General features: G+C 37.7%; 2 protein-coding genes across 3 annotated transcripts in view; both read right to left on the reverse strand.

The window, feature by feature from the left end:
- Positions 1 to 2,041: 2,041 nt before the first annotated feature.
- LOC141483874 (uncharacterized) lies at positions 2,042 to 9,277 on the reverse strand. Its single transcript, XM_074178819.1, has 3 exons — positions 9,121 to 9,277; positions 5,375 to 5,566; positions 2,042 to 2,411 (listed from the first exon to the last, which is right to left on the reverse strand). The coding sequence occupies exons 1-3, from the start codon at positions 9,173 to 9,175 to the stop codon at positions 2,158 to 2,160; spliced, it is 501 nt and encodes a 166-aa protein (XP_074034920.1). The 5' UTR covers positions 9,176 to 9,277; the 3' UTR covers positions 2,042 to 2,157.
- Positions 9,278 to 15,149: 5,872 nt separating this feature from the next.
- The window catches only part of LOC111511239 (uncharacterized), a 32,240-nt gene continuing 23,123 nt past the window's right edge, over positions 15,150 to 24,266 (reverse strand). The window contains exons 1-3 of one of the 2 annotated variants that reach the window (XM_023167250.2): positions 19,763 to 19,872; positions 16,837 to 16,971; positions 15,150 to 15,377 (exon numbers count right to left, since the gene is read on the reverse strand). In XM_023167250.2, coding sequence (XP_023023018.1) covers positions 15,178 to 15,377; positions 16,837 to 16,971; positions 19,763 to 19,826 — 399 coding nt within the window. In that variant the 5' untranslated portion in view covers positions 19,827 to 19,872 and the 3' untranslated portion in view covers positions 15,150 to 15,177. Of the gene's footprint in view, positions 15,378 to 16,836; positions 16,972 to 19,762; positions 19,873 to 24,266 lie in introns of those variants that run through there. The other variant, XM_074178818.1, reaches the window with a different exon arrangement.

Raw genomic sequence — 24,266 nt, forward strand, 5'->3', positions numbered from 1 at the left:
AATCCTTTTGAAGTTTCCGGTAGTTGCTGAATAGAGCTTTCGATACGTACGACTGCTTCTTCCACATCCTTTTGGGGAGATCTGATGCCGTATTTCAAACCTTTATTCAATAAGGCTAGTTCCTCTTTATCAAAAGATTGAGAAGAGTGGTTTTCTACAAGGTTGATGGTTTTCGAAGCCATACGCTTATGCTTTTTTGAACTTAGTTTTTCAATTTATTATTTAATGAATGCATCTTCTTAACGAATTTTCAATCATCCTGAACATATTTCTTTGAAAATCATCCCATTGCTCGTTTTCGCTTGATTTAAATGTTAGTTTCTTATATAAATCATATGCTTCCAGTTCTAGCATACTTCGTTTGCTGTACCGATTCTTGATTTCTAGTGTCAAATACTTTTGTTTAGCAAATAGTAGTACTTTTTCTGCAACTGGTGAATCGTTCCTAATGCTGACTTCAACAAATTTTGGAGAAACTGACCTCCGTAGACATGCTTTTAGAAACCAAATATCGGCATTCATCAATTTAATCCTAGTTGTGTACTTACGATACAAATTTAGTTCCGTTGACCTGGTAGCCATCATGAATAACGATGAGATTGGAACCTTTGGTGTGAAAGTTGAATAACTTTTTTCGAGATCAATTGCCCTAACACCAAACTGATATTTTTGCACTCGACTCGGCCATCTTTAATTTATTTTTAGCATACCGTTCCCAGCTTATCGCTGACTTTTCAAAATACCCAGCTGTGTTTCATAAACAAAGTGTCTCCAGCTATCAATAATAATGAGCTTTTTCGTCTGGCCCTTACAAAGTAACTACGAATAAACCCACTGTATCCTGTGGTTAAGAAATATACCTTTAGCACGTACAAATCATATATACCTACATCCGTTCAGTAAGATATCGTTTTCTTTTGGAAATCTTCCAACATTTCACGATTCCCCATGAACTTCAATTTTTCCTATTTAGATAAATATGTGAGACCACAAAATTAAAAATAAAATACAGGGTGTCTTCTCATAAGGCGAACTGTTACAATTGAACCAATGGATTCAAATATATCCACCCATGGGCAAAGTGCGCGCTACGTTGCTGAACAGAACAAAACAATTTTATTATTTGCACGTGTTCTTGACTGTTATATCGTTCCATGGTGATTTGGCAAAACAGACTGAATGAATGGCAACTAATTCCACAGATGTAGCTTCAACAATATGGCCGTTATCTGTTTAAAATCTCTGTTCAAAATCTGTTTTTCCGTTAACCAGCTGTCGCACCCCTACGAACGACAACCCTCAGAAGTCGAAATTTGTGTGAGCTAAGGATTAACGAGGTCTTACCTCAGGACGTGATTCTTAACACGGAAGTGTTAGGAAGTCCCTGTTGGAAGATCCTATTGATTGGACTAATGTCTAACGGATAGAAAAAAAATTGAATCTCTTGATTCTCAATTTTCAATGAAGGTCTGTTTGCTTATGAATGATAATTATATTAAACTAAAGCCAGAAGACTTTATATGCACATACATATACTCTGTACATCGAAGCAACAGAGTACTTCAAAACATTATCATGCATAGTGCACGTGATCTCTCAAACAAGGCTGCTTGTACAGAGTCTCACTAAAGAACAACCGATTTTTTAATAATATGCGGCCGGATGTAGAACATTTTCTTAGGTGGAGTCTAGGAACACAAATTAGCAGTTTCTTCAGCCGTATCAGACCTTTAAAATACTGTAAATGTACACACCACATGCGTTGAAACGTAACTGACCGCTCCGACACAGTAACAATAAATTCATGCAGCCGATTGCCGTTAAATACAGCGTAAGGAGGCTTATTTATTTTACCGAATACATGCAAATCTGAGTAGTGATCATGCTTTGATCACGCATCTATCTTTGTTTGGGTTGCTCTTTTGTTGGATGGATATAGTTTAGGTGGATATCCAATATGAAAAACTAAACAATATTTGAATTGTCAAATCACATACACAAAGTTTGTAAAAAGTATATAGGTATAAAGGTTAGTGAAAACTTGTGACTGATCTGAAGATACTTTATTGAGAATCGAAATGGATTGGTTTATATAAGTATTTATATCTAACGGTGTCGATAGCCAAAACTACAAAAATATCTATGGTTCAAAACATACTAAATTGATAGGGATATGATAATGCCAAATACGATATTGAAAATCATTACACTGAGAAGGTTGGAATGCGTGCCACTACTTCCATCAGCAAACAAACGTACAGTATTGCATCTTGTTGTATTACATGCATGACAAGATACCACCGAAGCATTTTTTGACGAAGTCTCTTCAATGAATAAATCACAGACATCTTGGATTTCAGGTTTCCTCAAAGCATAGCACCCTCTGAATACACCAGTTTTGTTAGGGAAAACTGAAAATGAGGAAAAGGTTTAATGAAATATTTTGATTTATTTAAGGGGGTTCATCTGGGCTGCGCAGAAAATTGAGATTGGTTTACTATTTTTCTACTTCGGACTTCCATTTTCTTATGTGATTCTAATATGATACGAAATCTATGAAATAATAAATAAAATTCTAATAAATAGCTAAAATGTCAATTATGTATAAGCAATAAAACATGAAATGAAGATACAATAAAATGAATGAAATAAAAACCTAAAATAATCTGCTATTTATGCAACAGTATCGTTATTAAAATCGGCCTAAAATGTTACACATGTACAGGGTCACATATATTTTTTGAGAGAATAATAGGATTTATCCAGGAGCAATTCTTTGATTTGATAGTTATGCTGTTTTAGAGCCAGATTTTTTATAGTAGGTACTCGGAAGTTTATTTTACAATTTATTGACCATACGTCTGGGACATGATTCAGATACAACTGATCTGTGTGTTGGCACTTCCAACTGTAGGGAATTTCTAGTAATATAACTCTTATTACCATCAAGAGTAGCAAAACTGGTTATATGCGATTTTACATATTTTAATATCTCATAAATGTATATACTCGTAAAAGTCAATATTCTGAGATTTTGGAAGATAAGTTTGCAACTAGTAACTCCTGGCTATACAGTGCATTTCTTTAATGTCCCCCCACCCCTTTTATTTTTTGAACGGGTCAACTCAAAAAATTTAAATTTGGGATAATGAAATTAATGGGTGAATACTTTATTTTGAAGTGAAATTGACACATAAAACTTTCAAGATGGCGACTGGGCACTATCTGGGAAAAAAATTGAATGGAAAGGAAGGTTTTGTGGCACATCTTGTTGAAGCTCCTAACGAAAACTTCACAACCCTAGAATATGAAGTCAATATCTTCACCTACTACAGAATGGCGGAACATCTAATCATTTCCTGAGGACAAACACATTATAATAGCGATATATCTAGAAATATTCCTTTTTATCTGCCATATGGCAATTCCAACAACCCGATAAGGTTTGTTAAGTTATTTTTTCTTATAAAAATAACAAAAAATGTCAACACGACAATGAAGATCATTGTTCAGTTAGAATATTTTCATTTAGTTTTCGGTTTTCCCAATATCCAGAAAAAATTACCGTTTGAGCAGGAATATTGGGAAACCATATTGTAGGACCTCAATTTATCGATCAAAATTCAACAGGGGAACTGTATTTGAATAAGCTGGAAACTACTGTTGACCCTCTCATCACTGAAATTGTCGAAGGAAATCCTTAATGAATTCGATAGGGATATTGTTTTCCAACAAGATGGAGCACCACACATTACTCCAGACAAGTAAGAAACTATTTGGATACCACTTTTCCCGGTCGTTGGATTGGCCGTCGAGGTCCTACAGAATGGCCAGCTCGCTCGCCAGATTTGACACATTTGGACTTTTTTATGGGGCTATTTGAAGCAAAAGGTGTAGAAAACTGAACCTGCTTCAATATTGGATATACGGCAGAGAATAATAAATATTTGTAGAGATATTGACGTTACTGTGTTCGAAAATGTTCTGCGTGAAATATCGGATAGGCTGTTCATATGTCAAGAAGTTGAAGGCACCCATTTCGAGCATCTTATGAATTGACCTCAAGCTTATTACCTCATATTATCTAGTTAAATGTCAATGTATTCAGGCAATTAGTAAATGTTTCATCATTTTGTATTAGATGAAGATATTGACTTCATATTCTAGGGTTGTGAAGTATTCGTCAGGAGCTTCAAAATGATGTGTCACAAGACCGCCCCTTCTATTTGGCATGAAAGATGGCGCCCGTCGCCATCTTTCATGTTTCAAAATAATGCATTAATTTCATTATGCCAAATTTCAATTTTTTGAGTTGACCCGTTCAAAAAATAAAAGGGGGGGGCATTAAAGAAAAGCACTGTGTATACCTTATGGTTCTTTTTTCAATTTTGAGTATTCTGGAACATTCACTAGATGCTCCCCAAGCTATAATACCAAGGAAACGTTACAATGAAAGTATGCATGGTAGTACATGCATTTCATGTTTTTCATAAACTGTTTCAACCCATTTTCATAAGGAAGCCATGGATCCATTTTCATTACGAAATGTTGAACGGTTAATGAAATATTCGAGAAAATCGGTTTTCATTTTGTACTTTCCAAGTGGTGTAACTTTTTTGTGTGCACATTGGCATTGAGGTAAGTTATATCCAATCAAGTTATTTTTGACCCCAGAATAGGTATGACCTACCTTTTTGTTACCCCCTGTATACAGATATAATAAGCGGTATTATGGCGAAGGCGCAGGGTGTTCGATATTTGAAGACAAATGTATTTGTTAGTGTAGTACTGATAAATATAATATGATTTTGAACTGAATAATAATTGCATTTTATTGTCGCCTAATGTATGAACATGAAACATGCTGAATATATTCATCCTATGTGTTTGAAATCGAGTTTATTTTTCTACCAAGCTAACGAACCACTTTTACAGTTTGCGAGCGATAACCTGCATATAATCAACTACATGCTTGGCATTTTATATCACAACCTTCATTAACATGCCTGAGACGCAACGTTGGTACTGATTTTTTTCTGAATATATTGCTAAATAACAAAATAACCGGAAACGTTATTTTATTTGAATGCTGTAAATGTGTCATCATTCAAATTTGTACAAAAAAGAATAAAAGAATTGGTAGTGAAAAATATTTGGCAAAAAAGAGATTCTAGATGACAATATTTGTCAATAAAATGTTACTTTTTTTTAAAAATGTAGCTAGTGAATTATGATGGATGTTAGGTAATCAGACATAAGTTATAAATAACATTCTTTACTGACTATTTGGAAATTTAATTGGGACAGAAATTATGTCAAAATTGTTTCCTGTTCACTTATTGATATAGATATAGAGTACTTACTAAAACATTACCTGATTTTATATACGAAGACAAACATGTATATGTCACATTTTGATTGTTTTCAATGTCATTGTTTACATTTGAATTTTTGGGTGGTTCATTGCAGATCTGGTCTGGAGCATCTTTTCTAATTGGTTCCTGGCATTCTTCGTGATGATGTAATGGATCACAATCATAACACCTGAGCGAGCTCTGGCTGAACACTGAAAAATTTTTGTGAAATGAAGTAATTTTTTTTTAACAATGTGTGGAGATAGCTATTCGAATTTTTTCACTTTACGATTCTTGGACGGGAGTGTGTTTAGAACATCCATCCAGTGGATTTCAAAAGTAGAATTCAGAACAAATATTTTTCTGAAGGCGATTGTTGATGAAAAGGAGAAATTAGGGTTCAGACGGAAAAAATATAAAACTTTCTATGAATACTATAGAAAAATAATAATTAGATTGTTCTACTGTAACGATTTGATTCGATTTTGAATTTCATTAGTTCGGACTTGACAATGGAAGTCCGAACTAATGATTCGAACTATGATTCGAAATCTATGAAAGAACAAATAAAATTAGAATGAATAGCTAAAATGTCAATTACATTAAGCAATAAAATCTGAAATGAAAATACAATAAAAAGAATAAAATAATCAAGATGTAATAAGAAATAGAAAAGAATGAAAATGAGCAAAAAATAAAAAAAATAAAATAAAAAAATTCAAACCAAGTTACTTCACGATCTTGGCAAGGTCCACGTTCTAATATCCTCCAAAGCACATTGGATGTTGTTCACAGTTGGTGCCTGAGGGAGCAGATGTCTGTCAACCCTAGCAAAACTGTGTTAATTCCCTCACCAAGAGAAGAAAATTGGACGATCTAACGCCACTTTCCCTCAATGGTGATGGTCATTAGATCTTGGTATTGTCCTTGACAAAAACTCACCTGGAACGCTCACTTGGAAAAAGTATTACACAAAGCCAGACTGTCTCTATGGACATGTCGAAGGATTTGTGGTAAAACTTGGAGTTTAGGTTCCAAACAAATCCATTGGATTTATGTGATGATTTTTAGACCAATGATCACTTATGGTGCAATTGCCTGGTGGCCGAAAACTTTACAGAAAACGGCCCAAGCGAAGCTCTCTGGCTTACAGAGACAGGTTTGTCTGTCCATCTGTGGTGCCATCAGTACTACACCGTCAGCGGCCATGGAGATCTTCCTCTTCACATTTTTCTGGAGAGAGAGGCTAGATGGACTACATACAGACTTGTGCATATTGCCAATTGCACAAATCAATTCAATGCAGAGTGCAACAGACTGTTGGTTGACACTGGAAGTCATAGCATTCTGGAAATGACCTCTGACTTAATGCCTCTAACTGTCAACTATGAACTGCATTATAAAGTACTGTTCCCGAGTAGACAGGACTGGATCCTCCGGGAGGAGGAAATATTAAGAGCAGATTTTTGTTGGTTCACAAATGGATCAAAAACACCTTCCGGTTCTGGTGCAGGTGTTTTTAGTCGCAGACCCAGAACAGAGATATCTACCTGCCTAGGAGCCTATGCGACTGTATTTCAAGCGGAAATTTACGCTATTGAATTGTGTGCGGAGAGATTAGAATAATCCAACCTCATACACAAGTCAATAAAAATATTCTCGGACAGTCAAGCGGTGTTGGAAGCTCTTGGCTCCTACCGAGCAACGTCTAAATTGGTAGCAAATTGCCTAAAACGACTCTCCTCGATAGGAAGACTTAACATATTGTCTCTGGTCCGGATTCCTGGCCATACTGGCCTGGAAGGCAATGAGGCTGCCGATTTCCTTGTGAAGGAGGGTGCTGCAAGCAGCTTCATCGGACCAGAACCTGCCATTGGCATCGCTTTAGGCTTTACCAAACAAAGATTGAACGTCTGGATGGCAAGAAGATTTATGAAATTCTGGCAGAATCTTCCAAGATTGGCTCACTCAAAGGCGTTTATTCACTCTTCGAAGCTTGATACCAAACATTTGTTGGACTACAGTAGGGATGAACTACAATGTCTAACAGGCCTTCTTACATGTCATTGTCATTTGAATCATCATATGCAGAGACTCGGACTGTCGGAAGACAATGTGTGTCACCTCTGTTTGGAAAATGACAAAACAGCAAATCATATACTCTGTACCTGCCCCGCTGGGGACCGAACCAGGTTTTTAGAGTTCGGCAGAGCCGTACTCTTACCATCTGAACTGAAAGACCACTCACCATACAAACTAATCGGCTTCAGTAAGAAGCTGGGTTCATTTGGTCGAGTGTGAATGGGTGTGAGCCACAATAAACCCTTGCGGATTGCTATGGAGGGTCAAATAGACCCATTCACTTTAAACCTAATCTAACCTACTTCACGACGGTTCGATTGTTAGTATTCATAATCGTCTTCGGTTGATGACCGTGTATGCGTTTCCTCTAACTTCACCCACGTGCTTTGAGTATGATTTCTCTACAACTCGAAGCATTTGTTACTAGGCCAATGGCCAATTCACTAAATATTGCTGTTCTTTCTACAACAAAGTCCGCGATGATATATGCGTATCTTTTAAGGATAGCTCATAATAACCATTTCAATGTTTAAAATAATAGTCATATAATGTGGTAATTGAAAGCTATATAAATATATATGATATTAATCCTTATCTAATAAATGTGTTAGTTGCCTGAAGCATTTTGACTTCAATTAACATTTATGTTTATACAGTGTCTAAAAGCCAAATGGAATAAATTCATTAATTCGGTTACTGTACATATTTGAAAAAAATCCTGAAACACGTCAAATGTAAATTATAATTTGACATTCTTCAACGTAAAAATACCACCCCTATCCTCCAACCCCTTTCGAATGACAGGAACAACCCCAAATTTTTTAAATGGGAAGTATAGGTTTGTGATATATCGTTTGAGAGGTCTCTTGATTCTCTATACAAAAATGTTATAGTTTTCAATTTTATTGAAACAATTAAGATAAAATTAATTAAAATCATGTGGTTACCGAAATTCGATAAAATACACTCAAAACTTATTTCACATTGAGAATTGTTCGGGAATGCTGACTCCGGACATCTTGAATGATGTATGGAGCGCTTTCGAGAGTAGACTGTATTATTGTATGAAACTAGGTGGACGTCATTTTGAACAATTTAACCATTGATTTTGTTTCCACTGATATTATTTGTTGTTGATTTCCTCATTAAAATAAAGGACAGCAAATTTTTTGTTTTTTTCTTGAATAAAACGTTCAACATTTAATTCAATAACGAATGAATCAATTTCGAAAAAAATCACAGAAGTAATAGACCCTTCAAATGATGTATCAGTTGACCTCCTATGCAATTGAAAAAAATAGAAGGGGTAGTTACAGGGGGTGAAGTTTCGGGTATGATTTTCATATCAGAATTTAGTCCCCTTAGGAATAAAAATTGACGTGTTCTTTGGAATTTTCGATTACATGTCCGTTTCTGACTTACAAAAATGGCATGGAAATTCTACACGTATGAGTCACTACACCAGTGTATAGTAATCTTAAATGCAGCGAAGTAGAATGACATATCATTATGCTGATAAATTTTTATAGTGTTCACATAGTGGTATGTGTCGTTCACATCATTTTCATTACTTTCATGACGTTAATTTTCGATTCATCTAATATCTTATGATCACGACAATATTTTCATGCTATTAGTAGATAATCATTGAGCAACTTTTATAAATACTTAATTCATGACTTACCGAAACTAAGAGCACTCAAGAACAATGCATATTTTAAAATATTACCCATCTCCATTTTAAACGAACCGTGGCGTCGCCAAATGCTTGGAAATCAATGAATCACTGATTTACTTTGTGAAGGGTCCTGATAAGTTATCGATTGATAAATTGATTTAAGGGGGAAGATGACATCATATCAGGCTTCGGTGGAAACGAGTACCTGTATTACATGTCAATAACAGTATTAGTTTTAACCTTGATACATTTTGTCTGGAGGGCGACTGACTTACATATTAATACTATTTTGTACTCAACTAATACAATCAGGAAAAATAAAATTTGCGGTATGCAGACATAGGAATGAAAAACTCATTTGAAAATAACAAATTTCATTCTCATTATACCAATAACACAAAAGACTGGTTTTCACAAACTACACCTTTACGAGTGATTCAAGTGACTCAAGTGATTAATCACTTGAAAAAGCTAATGTTTAGCGAAACATGTTGTGATATATTATTTCAATAAAGTTTGTGGAGATCAAATCGTTTAGGTGTAGTTTGTGAAATTACTATGGATCTTCATCAAGTAACGGCCGAATCAATCAGAAAAACAAAAGACTGCATTGAAGATGTGCATTGACCGTCATTCTGCTTGGTGGTAGTTGGTGAATGCGCCTGTTAAGCACGCTTCTCAGATAAAAACGGAAACCTCCTTTTTGGATGGGGGACAGAGGGTTACAACACCTCAAAATTCACTTGATCGTTACATAATAGTCTGGTATGCTCCAGTATATTTTCAAAAGTTCCAGACTATTTCTGAACATTTCAGAATATAAGATGCCGATATACAAGAAATAATTAAAAAAGTTCAACATCATAATTCGTAAGTATAAATAGGTATTTATAATTATGGTGTTGAACTTTTTTATTTCTCGTAGCTATATATGTTTAAAATATTTTTTTCCAAAAAAATTCTAATAAACAATATATGAGTACTTTTTTTATATCAATTTCCACGCGAACGAAGTCGCATGCAAAACTAGTGCGAAATTATTACTTACTTATCAGAATGTGTTAGGAATCACACGTTAAAAGGTGAGACCTCGTAAATCCTTAGCTCGCCACAAGTTTCGACTTCTGAGGGTTGTCGTTCGTAGGGGTGCGACAGCTGGTTAACGGAAAACAGATTTTAAACAGATTTTTAAAACATACAGTGTGTAAAAGCCAAATGGAATAAATTCATTATTTTGGTTACCGTACATATTTTAACAAAATCCCGAAACACGTCAAATTTAAATTATGGTTTGACATACTTTAACGGAAAAATGTTACCCCTACCTTCAACCCCCGTCGAATGACAGGTACAACCCCCAATTTTTTAAATGGTAAGTACAGGCTTGTGATATATCGTTTGAAAGTTCTCTTCGTTCTCTATTCAAAAATGTTATCGTTTTCAAGTTTATTGCAACAATTTGCTGACATGAGTACCGATAATAATAATAATAATAATAATAAAGATAAGCAGGGATGGTCACTAACACCCTTGGCCTTTGGTGAATTGCGACACCACTTACCCGAGCAACTGGTGCAAAACCGGACCGGCAGCCCAGGCGCACCCGGGAAGGAGAACTCTATTCTCCCTCCGGTGCCGGCCGTGGGTCCACAGGGCTAACCACCCGGTGGACTCAACACTTGGTTCCCAATAATCAAGGAAGAGGCCCCTACAATCGACCCGCTCGGAGGGGTCAGAGGCAAGGTGGTGGGGCCCATAACGATTATTTGCCTACCGACGACAACCTTGGCAACGACAACGGACGCTTTGAGTGGACGCATGAGCTGAGAGATAGCCTTATGCATTGCGACGAGAGTAGTGAGCCCGCGCGAAGAGGGTACATGGCAAGATTGCATGCTCTGTGGTGTGAAACACATCCGGAGCATGCCGCCTTTTCCGCCCAAAATCTTAGGGATTACGTATCCTATCTTTGGCGGCAGGGCTATATAGCTCCTCCCCAGCCTGCTAACGAAGTGGTAGAAGTGGCAGTTCTACCACCCGTTGGCACGGCTGGAGAGGAGACTCGCACCATACCACCAATGGAGACGACAATCAGAACACGCAGGGTGCTTCACAGAATTAGGCCCCTGAAACCACAAGAACTGGCTTGTTTGGATGCGGAGGTTCATAGTGTTCTAACAGAAGAGGCTGACATCTGGCAAATCAACACCGCCGTGTATACCGTCGTACAATCGCTTTCCGAATCGGAAGGACGAAATCCCGGCCTTGCGGTTCGTAAGATTGAACGGCGTGTACACAAGATGGAGGCTAAGATCACGTCGGCGAGACAACACGCGTCTCGTATCCAATGTGTGATGGACTACAGGGCGGCCAATAGGCCTTTCACGCCCGCAGTGCGGCGAATAGCTGCCAATTTACGACGTATCCATCACACTCTAAGCCAAACAGCATTGCCTTGATAGGATACGAATGCTAGTGGCTGCTAAGAAGTCACTAGTGAGGCGAGCGAGAAATATCGCGAAAAATCTTAGGTTCCACGAGAAACCTTCTCGCTTATTCCAAGAGCCTCCACGTGTTGTGGATAATCCGCCGACTGCTGATCAGGTGGAATCCTTCTGGAAGGATATCTATGAACACCCGCAGCCACTCAACTTAGACACTCCAGCCCTAGCGCAGTTCGAAGCTTTCAACAGAGAGCTTCGACAGCCTGAGCTCAATGAACTGCGCAACCCGATAACCCCGGATGACGTTTGAAGAGCCCTTGTTGGTTCCAAGAACTTTGCTGCTCCAGGCCCGGATGGGCTGAACACTTATTGGTGGAAAAACTACCAAGTACCCACCGCCATCTGGCCAGAGTTTTCAACTCATGGCTGGACGGAGAGCAGCCGATTCCGGATTGGTTTGTCGAGGGGCGGACCGTTCTCATCCCCAAAAGACCGATAACATGCTTGAATTCGTGTTATAAGTTGTTTACAAGCATCTTATACACACGAATACTCACCGCAGTTGACCGAGTGTTCGAACGGATATATGAGCAGAGAAGGTCGAAGAGAGGAGTCGCTGGATGTAAAGAGAACCTGCTCATCGATAGATGTGTAACGCAGGACTCGATACAATATAAGCGTAACCTCTCTATGGCCTGGATCGATTACCGTAAGGCATTTGATACAATTTCGCATGAGCTCATCTTGCATTTGCTCAGATGCCTTGCGGTACCCGATAACATAGTGAGATGCATTGAACAACTGATACCACTTTGGCGAACTCGCTTCACCATAACATCTGGTCAAGCAAGAGTCCAAACAGGGTGGGTCACTTTCAGAAGGGGTGTATTTCAGGGTGATTCCCTTAGTCCCCTTCTATTATGCATCTCACTATTACCATTATCCGTTGCGTTCAGAAACACTCGAGGGTATAACTGTGGCCCCCCGGAAACCGGAGGCACAAGGTCACCCATCTGTTTTATATGGATGATCTTAAATTTTATGCCTCTGGAGAGAAGGATCTCCATCAGTCCTTGAGGGTGGTGGAAGAGTACACGAATGCTATCGGTATGAAATTCGGGATAGACAAATGTGCAATGGTTCATCTCAAAAGAGGACGATGCGGGGACTACGGAGAGGATGTGCAGCTCGTAGATGGAAGCATCCTACACCATCTGGATGCCGGAGAGACGTATACTTACCTTGGGGTGGAACAACGCCACTCACAAGAGGTAACTGCAGTGAACAACTCTCTCCGCGGCAAATATCAGCACAAACTTCGACAGATCTGGTCATCGGAACTGTCGGGAAAGAACAAAGGAGCTGCAACAAATATGCTTGCCCTTCCAATCTTACTCTACTCGTTTGGAGTAGTGAAGTGGACTCGGGAGTAGCTGTATCAACTCGACGTAAGGACCCGAAAAATGATGCATCTCTATAGGAGTTTGCATCCCAAATCGTTCGTTCCACGGTTGTACTTCCCCCGACAACAGGGAGGTCGTGGACTTTTGAGTTTGGAGTGTCTACATGACAGAATGGTACTGGATACAGCCTGTAAAGTCGTCAGGAGTTCGGATCCCCTTCTCTGCATGGTCCGTGACCATGAGAGAGCAGGAATTGGAGCATTTCTCCTTAGGGCAGCTGCTCGAGCAGCTGATGAACTCGGTATAGTTTTCGACTCTGAACGAGGTGACTACAACTCTGTCACCGAGTTGGAACCCGTTCAGCAAAAAGCTCAGATAAAAGCCGCAGAGATCACCTTACTTCTGCGGAGACACAGGGATAAGCCAATGCATGGGATCTTCTTCAATAACATTGGAGACCATGGCTTATCAAAGCGCCTGACGTTCGCTTTTCTCAGGTCGAGTGGGCTGAAGTCGGAAACTGAGGGGTTCATCATGGCTTGCCAGGATGGTGTCTTCAACACCTCAGTCTACCGCAGTCGCGTGATGGGTATAGAGGTTCCTGACACAAGGTGCAGGGCCTGCCGCGAGGCGCCCGAGACCCTAATGCACTTGCTATCAGCATGTCCAGCATATGCGGTCTCGGCATATATCCATCGACATAACGCGGCCCTAAGAGCGCTATATTACCATCTACGGCACTCTTACGGTATTGACGAGACACCGGTGTTGCCCTACGCTCCGGAGGATATTGAATCCGTTGTGGGGAACGAGAAGTGCCGAATTTATTGGAACTATTCGTTCCCCACCCTCAGGCACATACAAGCTAATAAGCCTGATGTAGTCCTTCTCGACCACCAGACCAAAACGATATTTGTCGTGGAGTTTTCAGCTCCTGGCGAGACTAATATCGTCAGAAAAGAGGAGGAAAAACGGATAAAATATCGAGATTTTCTCTTGGAACTCCGCAGACTCTATCCAGATCACTCTGTCAAGATGGTTGTTCTGATTATTGGAGTCCTTGGTGGAATGATGTCCTCTCTACTCTCGAATCTTAAAATCATACCGGCTTGCCGCTCTAAGGCAGAAATCTTAGCCGCACAGATGCAGAACGCTGTCATTCTTGGCTCACTGCGCTTGCTCAGGGCACATGATTCTCGGACCCAATGATCACTTACCCTGCTCGAGGAAGCTATTGTGTAGCGAAACACTTGTCGCGGTTTTGTAAAGCGAGAATCAAATTAAATAATACTAGTAATAAACTTTATTGGACAATTCTTAGAGAGGTACAAGGTATGATTCAGTTATGATGAAGCACAATTGAGGGAGCGCTTTCAAAAATAAAAACAGTACAGATAAAATGAAATAAAATGCAGCCGTATCACTACTCGCTTTATTCTTATTATGTATCATGTATTTTATACAGATTTATATGTTATTTTTCAAGTTTTCGTGAGTTTTACACAGTCGACGCCTACGCGAATATCATGTAGGAGAATTTTAAATCTATCAATGTTTTTTAAATGCTTCTAATGTTTTGTTGTATTAATTTGAAATCATAATTTGTTTTATTTACTTACAGGATTTCTCTACATTTAATATTGTGATCCGTGTTGGGAATCACAAGTTAAAAGGTAAGACCTCGTTAGTCCTAAGCTCGCACAAGTTTCTCAACTTCTGAGAGTTGTCGTTCGTGTAGGGCCAACAGACAGATAGAACAGTATGTAAGTTTCGACTGAATTCCGTCGCTATCCCGAATTGAATGACAGCTCGTTCATGTTTTACGGGGGCGGAGAAAAAAGTTTTAACTGTCAGGAACTTGTCAACCAGAGTATCGAGCTGACAAATAGATTAACAGACCCGCGATCAACAACGTTTTTTTATTATGTATTACTGTCATTCGAAAATAATGGAAAACTTTGACAATGACTTTACATTTTCAGGAAAATATCGAAAAAAAATCGTGAACGCAATACGTTATTTTTAATAAGTTTTTGAGTATCATTTAGATACGTATAAATCAGTTGTGAAAGTTGGAATTAAATTTAAAATTGGATGAATGATATGAATAATATCACAAAACTGTGTTCTTATATTCTTTTTCATTCTTTTAATTACAATCCAGTTTTGAAAAATGAAATTACATGAGTTTTTTTAATCAAAAGTTTACCTTTATTTCAAAATATAGATCCTACAACATATGCAGATAATGCAAAAGTTATCCAAAAAGAAACCTTGATTGGTATTCCTGAATTACACAACGTTGAATTACATGTTTCACACAATGTAACGAACTCGTATTTAGTGGAAGCTCCTTTCAATTCGTCGCATTTAGACGAAGGAGCGCAACTTCTGTGTACCACTGAAGTTTTGCCATCTGAAACAAAAAAAGTAATGTTTGATTGATACGGATACATCCTTATCAAGTTCGAAAAAAAAATCATTTTACTAGCTCAACGGATTTGGCATTATTCTATGCAATACCATTATTCAGATCATGAGGTCTGGATTTTGTTTTTTGTTTTGTACTTATTGAATATTGAACAATTCCGTGATTGAACTAAAAAAAATTTCTACAGATTATTCATCTGAAATGTTTGTTTTATCTATTTTGCTCGTGTACTATTAATTTATTAGAGATTTTTTGAAAAGTTGGCAAAAATAAACAGAATTTGAATAAAACCACGTCTTGTCATTCAAAGTATTTTCATTCAAAAACCTATTGAAACCAAAGGCAATTTCAGAACCAAAACTAACAAAGACACAAAGATTCTCCATACCAATTTCTCAAATTTTGTTTTCTTCACACTCAGACTATCAAAAAATAATCATAGATAATTATATATATTCAATGTATCTTTATCAAAGTAAATAAAGCTTGTTCAATCAGCAAACAAGATATAAGTGAACTGTTAAAAAATAAGGTGAATGCTCAAATTTCACGAGCTACGAAGCTACGAAGAAAACGATAGGAGATTTTTAATTTTTTTAGTAGATACACTCGTCTCGGACATATGTTCACAGTTTCGGCGGTTTAGCATGTTCAGTTTGTTGATGAGAGGCATAAAAGCTGGAAATATTTTGCGTGTGCGGCGATTTTCTGCTATCGAAAAAAATTGATCAAAGAATTTGCATCAGATTGTGTGTATAATATGGAATCGAGTGCTCAAAAACACTTGATATTTTGGCAGTGGCATACGGTGATTGTACTCTGAATCAGAAAAAAGTTTACAAGCGGTAAAAGTTCCACAGAAAGTCGAGACGATGTGAATGACGACGCTCGCCCTGGATGCCTCAGCACATCAACAACTCAGCACAGCACACCGTATTCGCCAGATTTGGTACCCTGTGACTACTGGCTATTCGCAGACCTCAAAAAATGCTCACCAGTAAAGAATTTCGCTAGAATGAAGATATTATTACTGAAACTGAGGCCCATTTTGAGGCAAAATATGAATCGTTCCACAAAAGAGGTATTAAAATGTTAGAGCGGCCCTGAAATTATTGTGTGGCTCTTGATGAAGATTACGTTGATGATAAAAGGCAGTTTTGAACAAATAAAAAACGCGTTTTTCTTCTTAGCCCATGTGTTATAATCACAGAGTTTTTGACAGAAAATACTCGCCAAGACGATATATTTGTTTTTTAAGAAATGTGCACCCTCTTCATTCGTTTCAAATCATTTGTCTGTGCCAAATTGAATTTTTTTGTGGATGAAATATTACAGAGATTTGTGTCTTTCAAGAATTACGAAAAATATAACAGAAAGAGATTTTTTCTCTCTCAGTCATATATCCTCTTACCAATTTTTATTCTATTGAGATTACTTTACTCACCTGATTGTATGTATTTAATACAAACGAATGATGCAGTACAGTTTTCTTTCAGAACAGAACTGACCTTCAAGTCGTTACATCCCGAAATCCCACTACGGATGACTTCTTCGCATTGGTAACATACGATTGCGGATCCTGAAAAATTAACATCGTATACGATGGAATTGGCCGATACTTGATGAAAATCCATAACTGAAGTATTCAAAAAACACTTTATTGTGAGATTTTCAATCAACAGTTTTACAAAAACGCAACATGTGTTTCGCCATACACTGGCTTCTTCAAGCGTGTATTTACGCCCGAAGAAGCCATTGTCTCACATTGTCATACATTAAAATGATTTTTGAATACGTTACTTAGCAACGTGTAAAAAATAAGTGAGAATATCTACCAAACTCTCAACTCATTTCGAATGCATCTGATTGATTTATCCAAAAATATTGTTTTTACATATCATCAAATATAATTTTGAAATTTGTTTCAGTGATTTTAGGTTGTTTCAAAAGTTTTGTCCGTTTTAATGTCATGTATTTTTGTAGTTCCATATATCAATGAATTATGATTCTACTGTGTCGTAGTATATACTGATTGAAAGAGTATTTTATGCTCTATACATTGGAGCTGTTCATTTTTCTAAAATTAATTTTTTTGCCTCTTTTGATGTAGCTAAACGACTTTTGGCCTATTTTTCTCTACGAATTCAGATTAAACCAAAGCACTGCCGAAACAGACCGAAAAATTAATATGGCATTTGGCAATTATAGTATTAATGAACGCACCGTTCGACGTTGGTTTGCCAAATTCCGTTCCGGAGATTTTAGTCTCGAAGATGAGCCTTGAAGTGGACGACCTACAGTAGTAATACAGGACGAGGAATTAAGGACCCTGGTGGAGACTGACCCATCACCAACAGTGCGTGGGATGGCGAAAGGATTGGACGGCAGCTCCCATGCGGTTTTTGATGGTTGAAAACGTATTGGAAAGGTCAAAAAGCTCAAAAGTAGATTCCTCACGATTTCAACGATCGACAGAAGTTGACCCGTTAGTAGGTATACTCTTATTTGCTTTTGCGGAACTAAAACGATGTATGTATGTATGCATGTATGTTTGTTTGTTTGTATGTATGTTTGTTTGTAACTCTCAAGCTCGGGATCTATATTGACAGAATTATCGGCATTATTGCTCGATTTATTCGGGGGCAGATGGCGCTGTACGTAACCTCATTGATATTTCTTGATCTATTCGCGGGCAGATGGCGCTGTATGTAACTATCAATTATTGCTTGATGTGTTTGCGGGCAGACGGTGCTGTACGTAACTATCAATTATTACTAGAGCTATTCGCGGGCAGATGCTGCTATACGTAACCTTCTTGATAGGTTGTTATACTTTACGTTATACTCTAAACTATGCATCTTCATTACACACTTTATATTTTTACTATATCTGTTTAAAATCTGTTTTTCCGTTAACCAGCTGTCGCAGCCTTACGAACAACAACCCTCAGAAGTCGAAACTTGTGCGAGCTAAGGATTAACGAGGTCTTACGAGGTTGGACGATAGCAAATAAAAATCGATCGTTCAGCCTGGAGTTTGAAGCACCGACTAACACGGCGGTCAATTCGAGTGACTGAACAAAGCACCCACGTCGAACCGACCGGCTACCGTCATATACATATATTAGATGTAGTTTTAGAGCCTCAATGTTTAGTTTCATGTTTTGTACTAATGGGTGCCTCTGATTCATTTGGTTACATTTTGTGAAAAGGTTCAGTATACATACATCCTGTGAAAAGGTTTCGGCTTCCCACTTCATAATTTTCTTACAAAAAAATGTGGGAATTTTCAAAAGAAAGGAAGAAAGCAAATAATTCCAAAATTAATCCTTTACAAAGATGTGTAGATCATACAAGGAAGTAACTTTCAGATAAAAACTGGAAGAAAAAGTCCTTTCGAAACAACTACTTCTATATGAGCATTGAATTATATAATGAACAATTTTTTATTTTTTCCATTCAGTTTGTACTCTAAACATTCGTTAAGATATCAATTAAAGGAACAATTTGTTCAGGCCAGTCTAAACTCCTTACACTGTAGGTTAATGAATTGACACCTATCAGAAAACTACTTCCCTGGCTAGTACTATGAAGGGTATTGGATTATATCCGACAGGTGTAAGTGCAGGATTCTTCACTGAAGTTATTCCTGCATATGCTGTTGGAATCAATTTTCAACTATTGGAACACACTTGCAGATCGGTTTCGGGCTGTTTGGCCACTCGTCAGTGAAAGGTCATTGACATAAAGTCAATGATTTTCGATAATTGAAAATCGGAAATCATTGTTGATTTCCATAGCCCCGCTCAAATCACAGTTTCGTTGCTAAGGAGAGTCTGGTTGCTATGTACATTTTCTGATTTGTTCATTTGAAAATCGGCATTTTCTATTGGTTGATCTTGAGAATGAATCATTTGGAGAAGATATTCATCTCTGTTTTGAGTTCCTAACAGAAATTATATATTCTCTGAAATAATCTATAGTAATGAAGTGATGGTAACTCCTCCCAAAGTTAAAGACTTGGCAAAAGACGCAAAATATGACTTGATGTCTACAAAACCCAGAAACCTGTAGGAAAAATGTTATAGAAAATGTAAGGAAATAAGAATAAGTTTTACTGCCATACTTTGTAGACTTTTTGGTTTATCATTCACTGAGGGTTTTTAGGTGTTTCCATCTTCAATCTACTATCAGACAGGTATATATCTAAAAATGCTATTTTCTAAATAGGTAATTCATATTCCTAGAATACAACTACATCAAATCAAATCATTATACCATTTGAAGTGATGATAATGATTATTAGAAAACTTGTTTGGTTTTTTTGTGAGAAGGAACCGATCAAAAACAATTGAATAAACGGTAACTAACCTGGTGGTATATTTTGACAAACGAAGAATACCACGGTAAGAACACAAAATAATTTGACACCCATTTTGTAGAATAATATTTTCACTAAGGTGGAAAACTAGTTCTGTTAATCACGAATGTGTCTACATATTGATAAGATAAGACTAGATATAAACGGAGTTGAATCACAGAGTTCGGAGAAGAGACCTACCTCACTCCATGAGGCCAGAGATAGTAAGTGAAGAGTGCAATGAGTATTCACAAAACATGGCTCCTACATGTCAGGTATCTCCTGTCAAATGTCGAATATGTTTACTTATCTTTTATAAGAAAATTCTGTGTTTACATATTACCTAATGCTTACTTTCTGTACAATAACATATAATTCATTACAATACTAAAATCAACAGTTCAAAAATAACTTTTCAAAACGCTCAAAGGTGCGAACTCGTTTCCTCCTTTTCATAAAAGAGGATGTATGCATCTCCACTTACAAGCGATTTTGGTGAAATTGCTGACACGTGTGAATCATTGTATTCGTGCCACGTGCCAGTATAAAATGTCTGCAGAATGCTGTAGGTAGACTGTAGGTAGACCCACTGTGAATGGAAAGTGCATATAGATTATAACGACAAGGAGTCACATTTTCTGCTGCATAATTGTTCATATCTAATCCATTTAGAGGAAATTCGATTGTAACATTTAACTTGCCTCTAAATCTTTCTGTTAGAGAAAATCTTTTGAAATGAATGACTAAAATACGGGGAAACTCATGAATCGATAGAGACTTTGTGTATTTTCTTCTTTCCATGCAACTTGAACACGTCGGTTTTTCATGTCTATCCAAAGTTTCTCTCTTGTGAAGAAATCCAAGCACTGTGATAAACTCAATTGCCCAGTTCTTTGTGGTATGGGGACTGATAAATCCCAGAAAGGATCGAAGGTTACATATGAGTATCCACAATGTGTGAATGGATTTCAATCGACCAACGAAATTACCACAATCTTAGAGTTATATGTACTCAAATAAATCAGTCATGACTCTTGTGCTTTTCCGCTGTCGCTCAATTTTTCGTTAATCTCTGTTAAGGTTGGTTTAGGTTTCTCAATAATTCTATTAACGTCATCATGGAAACCTTCTGAAAGATAACGAAGGAACTCCTGGGCGTTTTGATGCGCATGACCTATGAATCAGGGGGCAAAACTCTGAATCTGACTTTTTAAGGAGACTGTGTTCATTGCTCTATTAGATGAATCTTATTCACCACAATTCCTTGATAACTTCTGCGAAAGCTTTGATTAAAGCACCCTCCTTACTAGAAATATTAGTGTTGAAATCTTTCATGTACTCATCCTTTTTCAAATATTTCAGTAACCATCTCGTATTTGAAAAACATTGGATTTCACTGTTCATGAAACAGGTGTTGCCAATATTTCTCAACCCATTAAGCTCAAGGGTTATGTCTGAGGAATGTATCACTGATCTAATTGTGTTGTAGCAGTTGGTGATACGTTCGCCATCGCTGTTTTCTTTCCAGTAATCACGGATGCAATGATTCTTCCCATCATATGTAATTTCAGATGTCCGGGTGGACATGGTCAATAAAGGAGTACAATCGAACCTAGTAGTTAATGGTATCTTTCATTTAATAAGTAATCATCGATCCTAATCGAAAATTGACCAAACAAGTTACACTACCCACCAGAACTACAAGATTATTCTGAACGTGCGACAAACTTGGCGTCACCATTAGGTGAACTAGATTGGTGTGTTGAAACGTTTTCTCCTTATTGGGAGTACGATCATGTGTAAAAACCTCCTGATGCACTACGCCACGGTGATTGAAGAAAACAGCGAGCAATACTTAGACATTTGATTGACTTGCCGTGCTTTTTTTGGTCTTAGCAATCCTGGGCTTTTTCATTGAGACGGTTGGACTTTGGTTTCGATGTCATAATCATGTATCCATGATTCGTCACCGGTTGACGTCATTCAACAATTCCTGAGCGATGCTTCGCTATCCCATGCTTCATGCCCAAAACCGCCAACCGATATGCAGACATCCTCAGCAACTTCTCTAATAGTGATTCGTATATTCTTCGTAACAATTGTTAGGAATATAAATACAAATTTGAATTGAGTTTTCCAAACATTGTTACGCCTCTGTATAATTGTCTGTGTCTGGTTGTCAAGGGATGCGTGCCTACCCTCGAGAACCAATAGCGTGGGTCCAGTTTTCTTTACCTCTCTCTGAAGGGTACCCTCGTTCAGGTAGATTAGTTAGGGAAGCTATGAATTATACTGTAGACGACCCCTCCCGATATAGAAGGCCCCGACACTCTGTCGCCCTCATGTCCAGCCCTCATGTCCAGCGTTAATAGATGAATAATATATTCATCCATCTCACCCCAAACAGGTAGGGGTGGGTACACCGTGAAGGGCGGCACTGATGTCTGAGGACATTCATGTCGCCATCTCATCATCAGTCATGACCCATTTGTTCCTCTGGAGCCAGGCTTCAACCTGTCCGAAACCAAGATGGCTGTTGTTCAGGCAGTTTGGGTTTAGCATAACGTAAGAAAGGTTTATTGGGTGTATTTCATTAGTTTGGACTTCCATTGTCTAATATAATATTAATTGATTTGAAAACCCTGAAAAAACAATTGAAAATTAATAAGATTAACCGAAAATAACAAGTTTATTAAACAAAAAACTGAAATTACAAATGAAATATTAATAAAAGCTGAAAAAATTAAAATAAAAATTATTATTAACAAAAAATGAAAAATAAAAATCAAAAGATTTCTAATCAAGTTATGTCACGACGTTTCGATTGTTAGTATCCACAATCGTCTTCGGGTGATCACTGGACTTTTTCCTCCGAGATCTGACTATTTATAGGTCATTCGAGTGCTTTCAACTATCCCCTCTTCACTCTTTCCGCTTCATTGGTTTTTAGCGGGAGATGACCGTTTGGCGGGAATTGGTCGTCTTTCGCTTGATTAGAGGTTTCCATATGTTACGTATCTCTACGCTAGCTTGACTAAATGCGTTGTTGGACAAAATATACGCGGCTTTTTTGAATTTTCTCCTAAACCAGTGTTCCTCTTTGTGGATGATTTCAGCTTGAGCCCACTTGATGTTATGTTGATGAGTCCAAACATGCTCTGCTATTCCGGATTTGCTGGTTTCTTCTTGGTGTGTGTGTGTTTCTTGTACTCAGCAATGCGAACTTTCAATGGCCTCTTAGTTTCACCGATGTATGATTCTCCGCACTCGCAGAGTACGCGGTAGAAGCAATTCTTGGAATCGCGGTCCGCATTTGGTGGACCCAATCCTTCTTATCCTTTCCGATAATCCTCTAATGTAGGGAAGTACAAGTACTGGTTGTGGCGGCTTCTCTTCCTTGTGGAGTTCTTGCTGTTTTCTAGCTAAGGCCTCTTCTACCATCACTCTGGAGTAACTGTTCCGTTGTAGGTCATTTTTGATGATGCCTATTTCCTTTTCGAGACCTTCCTTTGTATTACAGAGCCCAAAAGCACGGTCTAGTAGAGTCTTGATGATTCCTCTCTTATTCGATTGATGGTGGTTGCATTTCTGATTCAGATACTGTGGACTTCCTTATCCATTGTGAAAGTGATGGAAGGACATACGTTGTTAATATGCTTCAAGAAAGTGTTTAGTTCTGCATTCCCATTGTTCTATATTATGATTGTTATTTTTCGGTTAATCTTTTTAATTTTTTACAGATTCTTTCTGGGATTTCAAATCAATTTATATTATATTAGACAATGGAAGTGCGAACTGATGAAATACACCACGAAACATTGTCAACCACCTTCAAACAAACGTCTATTAGGTGTATTTGTAGTTAAGTGAGAAGTGTTGTTTATTGTGGAGAATATCAATGGTTCTTATTTGTATAAGCTTAGTGATAGTGTTTCTCACATTAAATTAAACTGATCAAACCAATTGTCGTATTGGACATTCTGTGAAATCTGTAAACGAAGTGTGACAGAATGAAGTGTGTTACTTAATTACCTACTACGCATTATTTAATGGTATATAGGGGGCCAGCAAGCCCAAAAACCAAAATTGGGAACCAACAACAATTTTCTTCACTTTGCCAACATTTTCATTGGTTGTTGATGTGCTGGGGCATCCAGCGCGAGCGTCGTCATTCACATCTTCGCGATCTTCTGTGAAAAACTTGTACCAGTGGTAAACGTTGTTCTGATTCAGAGTACAATCACCGTATGCCACTGTCAATATTTTCAAGTGTTTTTGAGCACTTAATTTCATTTTTTACATAAAATTTGATGCAAATTCTTCAATCCATTTTATTCGAGAGCAGACAATCACTGAACTAGCAAACACTTGTAACTTTTATGCCTTTCAGCAACAAAATGAATATCTCAAACAGCTGAAACTGTGAACATATGCTCGAATCGAGTGTACCAACATAAAAAAACGACTTTCGTTTTCTGTGAATTGGCGCTAATTTTGATATACTTTTAAGTGAAC

Source organism: Leptinotarsa decemlineata, unplaced genomic scaffold (assembly GCF_025532065.1).
Source record: "Leptinotarsa decemlineata unplaced genomic scaffold, Ldec_3_MD MMD2_tig00004307_RagTag_RagTag, whole genome shotgun sequence".
Classification (NCBI taxonomy): Eukaryota; Metazoa; Arthropoda; class Insecta; order Coleoptera; family Chrysomelidae; genus Leptinotarsa; species Leptinotarsa decemlineata.